The following is a 6,000-nucleotide window of genomic DNA, read 5'->3' on the forward strand; positions in this document are numbered from 1 at the left end:
CACAGAAGGGAGCAAAGAGCCGGGCTGACTGGCATGGACGAGAGAGTAAGACTGAATTTCTATAAGGACACGAAGGCTCGGCAGCCACAATACCTCCCTCTTCCAATCTGGCAAAGGGAAAGAGAGGAGCCCATCCCTACTGCCGCTCCTTAAGTTCAAGCCGAGCTGCAGTACATTATGGGCAACCAAAACTACTTTTCTAGAGTAAATATCTCTTATCCTCTATGAAAATGTAGAGAAATTCCYCGACACAAATCACAGAATGGTTGAGCTTGGAAGGAACCTCTGGAGACCATCTACCCTGCTGCTGAAGCAGGGACACCTAGAGCACGGGGCACAGGGTGGCATCCAGGCAAGTTTGGCAGATCTCCGGAGAAGGAGACTCCACAACCTCCCTGGGCAGCCTGTTCCAGGGCTCTGACACCCTCGCAGGAATATGGTTCTTCTTTATCTAAATCCTGTGTATAAATATTTGTACAGAAACTGATACAACAGAGCCACCCTCCTGACGAGGAGGGTCTGAAGTCCCGAAAAGGACTGCCATTAATGACACACTTTTATGCTGTTTTCTTGGACTGAAAATTTCATACACGTTTGACAAAATGAGAAGGCACCTGCTCTGTGGCTCATTAGCAGCTCATCTCCCCAGTGTACAAAGGCCTAGCTTAAGAAATTCAGTTAGAATTCATTTTCCTACCCAGAAAGTAGCCCTTGCTAGGAAAAAAGTAGCTACGCACTTAGTTTGGGATAGTCCTCCAGCAGGAAACTCCATTTTCTGGTCTTCATATCTGCAACGGTTAAAACAAACATTCCTTTAAAAAACAATTTTTGACAATATCTGTAAGAAAAGTGCTGTCCTTTCATACTGTCTACACTTAAAATTGCCTTAAAATAGTTATTATCTTGTCTAGCAATCATTTTTCTCCCATTTGCCTTCATATTTAACAAACAGCATGAAGAGGACTTTGAAGTGTGGATATCTATCTAGAAGGGACTGGAACAAGCCAAGGTCAGTTCCATCAGTGAGCCACTGTAATTAGCCCATCTGCCCAAGGACTTCAGTAACCACTTTCTTCTCACTGTGAGAAGGCATGAAGGCAGCACATGAAGGTTTCTATCGAGACTGATTACAGTTAGTAACACAGTCACTTTCATTTGTTTCTCCATACCCTATAAAGGATGTTCTCAGCATTGTATAAAGGAAGATATGAAAGAGGTAGCCCTCTGAGCATAACACACCGCACAGGCAAGAATTTGTGCAATTTCTCTCCTCTGTCATTCTCACAGAGCTCCAGGGGGACCCAACCCCAAATCTCCCCAGATTAAAGGAACAAAAAACACTCACCATAATTTCTGGAATTCATCTGTTTGAACACTCCAATCACTTCTGCAGAATACCCAATATCTACCTCAAAACGGAGGCGGGAGATCAGCACACATTTGCCTTTGACAAGGGCTGAGGGTTTCTTCCAGTTGTTGCAGATCTTCAMAAGCGATTTCGTATCAGTTCTGCTGATGAAATGAGAGTTTGACATCAAGTTTCCAGCATTTTCTCCTTCTAATGGTACCAAAATTACTGAGGAAAGCTGATTTGCTGCTTCAACTAGGGAAAAAAAAACACAGGATGCAGAGGAAAGAATGAGTAACTAAGACCACGAATAGACTAGAGATGCACAGGACACTTCAGGAAAAGAAGGTACATGAGGACAACAGACCTTCATGAACATGAACAAATCATTTGGATTTTATCAAACTTTAAAATAATTTACTTGCAGATCGAACACAGCTCTTGGAAATTCCCATTCCAAAGATAAGATTCAGAGCATCAAATGAAAGTCTTGTTTACAGCAGAGGCCACTGAAGTAGATTTTCTACTCCCACTGTATCAAACAAAAGATTCTGAATGTCCCTGTTTTAGCAGCAGGTAGCTAGATCCCACCTCTACAATTCCTAGTTCCTAGTATTGACAGAAGCTGGAAAATGCATTTTTTTTTAACTTTTAAAAATCCTTTATCTGTTTCTATACTTGAGTGCATGTTTGTAGCATAAAGAAAGAAATTTACTATGGGACCAAATAACAATAAGAAAAAAACTAACAGCCTAAAGTTTAAAAATAACTGCTTTTTCATTTAAAGACTGACAAGTTCAGACCAAGACCCTTTTAAATCAGTCCTCATCCCCCAGGGTATTTTTTCCCCATGCTATAATGATAGGTAGGGCTGATCACATTGTCTTATACTTGTCATCAGGGATTTTCTGTAGAAAACTCATACTTTTGATATCTTTAAGGAAAGAAAAGCCTCAGGTAATTTCTAAAACCCATCCCCTTCATTTGCAAGATACTTGGTGCAGAGACTTGCTCTCATCTGTACTTGATACATTTCAAGCAAACCAGAAGCATTTAAATTATAAATGTGTGGCAACCCACATGGGAAGCTAAAATACCAGCACTCAACTGTGGGTTTTTCAAAGTGCTCAACACAGGTCTAATTCTGTTCCCACTGAAATCAATAGTGATTTATCACAGGCTTCAATATGATGGGCTTTTGAAAAGCTTACCTGAAGTGTGTGCCTTGTATCATCTCTCAATCTTTCCAGAACAAAATGTCAGGAGAGAAAACTATAAAGCCACTCTTGTTATGCCAAACAAAGGCAACTTCGTATTCAGCCTCACCCAGGGCCCTAAACAGCTGCCCTTTTTTTCTCTTCTTCTGACACCCAAAACAGTAAAATAAAACAAAATAAAATAAAACAAGATAAAATATAAAGTGGTGTTTACAAAGAAAATACTTGACCAGACTCACAAAATAAGTATCAGCCACAGGAACACTTAGTTCTCCATATAAACTCATATGGAGCACCTGCACAACTGTGTTGTTTTCCTATGATCAGACTTGCTGCATCCTGAAATATTCAGTTAGTAAGTGGCGGGGGAGGGGGAACAAAACAAAACAAAACAAAACAACAAAAAAAAAAACCCACTATGCCTGACATGTAGATTACATCAAAAAAAAAAAAAAAAAGGTTATTTTAATTAACAACCAAGTCTCAGTAAAATGTTATGAGCCAGATACCTAAAAGGTGGGCATTCTGTTTTAATACAATGTTATCTCTTTTATTACTCCAGACAATGGCAAAGCCAAATAATAATTAGGGTTGGGAAAGTAGGGAGCAAGACTTGAATCTTTTTTTTTTTTTTTTTTTTTTTTAAATCATTCAGCAATCTGTCTACTTACTGAAACTGCTGTAATCTTCCAGGCTGAAATTCCACTTTTTCGTAGTAGGATCTAAAATAGGGCAGAATATGAATCATTTAGGTTAGAAGAAAGTAGTCCTGTGACACGTTTGTGCCAGGCAAGACACACAATCCATTCGTTCATTCAAAACATTTCCACACACACATCTGAACAGCATGCCCAGGTTTACAGATATACGGCCCCCCAAAAAGGCAGAGAGCACATTGATACTAACATGGGAAGAATGCAACTGACATTAACAGAAAACAGCAATGTGTGGAAAGGAGAAAAATATAATAACTGTAATAATAACAATAATCAAGAACAAACAGAAAAGGTGCAGGGTTTACTATAGTCAGCTACTCACTTTATCAGAATCAGTGCACCAACTCCAAACTGCAGCTGAAGTCAAACCGACCATTTTCTCCACACTAATTTATGAGTAACTTCTCTTTCATCATTCCCAAAAGATCCTGACCAGCTGGCACCACTAAACATCTCAGAATATGATTCATAAAGCAGGATTTCTGATTTCTTGGCTAAATCCAAGCTCAAGCTATTTAGTGCCTTAATTTCTTTCCAATTTCAACTGCCTTTACTTCTCCAGTCCCTCATTAATATTCCATATTCCACCCGAGCAGCAGATGCATTGCTAAAAGCAGATATCAACTATGGCCCAGCAGATGCTGCAGCTTTGATCCAATGTAAAGCAGAGATACGAACAAACAGTCAATTCTTACCATAGTTTTTGCTTGGTATCTTCTTAAACACACCAATGAGTTCGGCATTATACCCTATTTCAACTTGGAATCGGTCTTCCCCATACTTCACACACTTTCCTTTKGCAACAGTGGGTGCTCTCTTGTGAGAGGCACCTTCAGGTGCAGAGCATGCACCTGCAGAGCTGGTCAACCTCTGCATCTTACCACTGGCCTGAGAGACACCACCTCCCGGCTCCCTTTCTGACCTGCCCGTGTTTATTAGCATTTTTGAACCGCTTGGAGTGGTGCTGCTTGGTGGCAAAACACATTTAATGGCAGATTTGTTCTGACTTGGTAAATCTTTAATATCACCAGGGTGCCAGTTATCAGTTAATCTAGGCTGAGGTGGCTCTGYAGGGTTTTTGAAAGATGGACAGTATTTGAACTGCTGGAATGTACCAAGATTAATTAAAGCTTGTTGACCATGTTTCTGGCCATCAGCATCTGAGTTCCACTGRTGGGAACAACTCCGAGAATTTGGGATCGTTGTAGGGAATTGTTTARCACCGCTCGCTTGTTCCGCGTCCTCTGAACGCTGTTCCGCGTCCTTTGGTTGCTCTCTGTATGAACCAGCCATCTGTTGCTTTGCAGTGTAATGATTAACATCTTTATGAAGATGGTTCTTCTGCTCCACAGGACAGTTTGGATTCCRTTGGTGCTGGCTAATGAACCTGACATGATCATTTTCTTGCTTCAAGTTTCCGTGATTRCTTAGACTGTGCTCTTTCAGGTGAGGTCCAGTGCTCCCCACCTGCCCTCCCTTCTGAGCTGCTAGTCTYTCTGCTCTCCTAGCCAAGGCCTTCTGGCGGTTCTCCTCAATCCTTCTCTTYTGCTCCTCCGTGAGGCCTGATGACATCTTCAACAACTCAAACAATAATCCTTAATCAAAACTGGATCAGCAGTTAATCACGGGGCAGTTGCTTCTTCACAGGATTGGAWGCCAGCCTATAAAAGTACAGCTAAAAAAGAGAAAAGGAGCTTCAATTTRGTCAATATCACTAGCGATCAGGTATTACTGTAACTGATCCTACACAACAGCCGCAAAGATGCCCGAGCAATGCTGAGCCATCAACTGCAAGCAGATGCTGACAGTGGCTGTTGGGTTTTGCAGGGCAGCTCTGCAGAGAGGGGATGTGTGGAAAGGGGAATCCCCCTGACAGGGCTCCGTGCCCACTTGGGGCCCCATCCCTCCCAACTCCTGCTCTTAGCCATTCAGGTGAAAGGGCCAAGCACAGGGAGACCCTGCAGCACAGAAGCTGCCCTAAAAATGGAGGCCAAACTACTAATCTCTGTACAGATTTAGGTAGGAAATATTTCATTTTTTTGGCACATGAAAGAGGGGACCTGAGCCCATCTTTGCCGATGGGCCGCTCCCAGACACACACACTTAGCACAAGGGACAGGCTCATCCTCTGCCTTGAGGAAGCTCCTCTTGCCGCTCWGGGCCCTTCTGAGGGGCACCATAAGGCCTCACTACGCCCAGCTCCAGCCTCCATCCTCTGCCCTCCTCCCCTGCGCTGCGCGGCTCGCTCCAGCCCCGCTCCCCTCCCAACACCCTCAGCCCCGCCCGCAGCCCGGGCCCCGCTCGCCCGGCACCCACCCCGCAGGCCGCGCCGCCGCACATGGCCCCGGGCTGCGCTGCGGCCCGGCCGGCCCCGCGGGCGCCCGCACACCCACCGGCCGCAGAGGCCGCGCTTTCCCGCCGACCGGCGCGCAGCCACATGGACTACAACTCCCGACAGCCCCCGCTCCGCAGGTCAAAAACACCCCGCCGCGCGTTGCACGCCGGAAATAGGTGCACCGCGGGGCCGCCAGGCACGCTGGGAAATGTAGTCTTCGCTACCCGCGCCATCTTAGGGGCGCCAAGCGCAGCTCTGGGGCCCGAGGTGTGAGGCTGGGGTCGCAGCAGCCCCTTCTCGCTCGGGCCTCGCTCGTATCAACGTGCGGGATGCCTGGGCTCTCCTGCTCACCATGGGCCATCGCTTTGCCCTGCGTGGTGCCCC

General features: G+C 44.9%; 1 protein-coding gene across 2 annotated transcripts in view; it reads right to left on the minus strand.

Moving 5' to 3' along the window:
- SMARCAL1 (SWI/SNF related, matrix associated, actin dependent regulator of chromatin, subfamily a like 1) overlaps nucleotides 1-5,613 on the minus strand; it is a 31,085-nt gene extending 25,472 nt beyond the window's left edge. For both annotated transcript variants that reach the window (XM_026054192.1, XM_026054185.1), the window contains exons 1-5: nucleotides 5,598-5,613; nucleotides 3,977-4,956; nucleotides 3,237-3,287; nucleotides 1,346-1,603; nucleotides 738-788 (exon numbers count right to left, since the gene is read on the minus strand). In XM_026054192.1, the coding sequence (XP_025909977.1) occupies nucleotides 738-788; nucleotides 1,346-1,603; nucleotides 3,237-3,287; nucleotides 3,977-4,853 (1,237 nt within the window). In that variant the 5' untranslated portion in view covers nucleotides 4,854-4,956; nucleotides 5,598-5,613. The remainder of the gene's footprint in view (nucleotides 1-737; nucleotides 789-1,345; nucleotides 1,604-3,236; nucleotides 3,288-3,976; nucleotides 4,957-5,597) is intronic.
- Between the last annotated feature and the right edge of the window lie 387 nt (nucleotides 5,614-6,000).

This window comes from Nothoprocta perdicaria, unplaced genomic scaffold, assembly GCF_003342845.1.
Source record: "Nothoprocta perdicaria isolate Ctin4 unplaced genomic scaffold, notPer1 scaffold_0, whole genome shotgun sequence".
Classification (NCBI taxonomy): domain Eukaryota; kingdom Metazoa; phylum Chordata; class Aves; order Tinamiformes; family Tinamidae; genus Nothoprocta; species Nothoprocta perdicaria.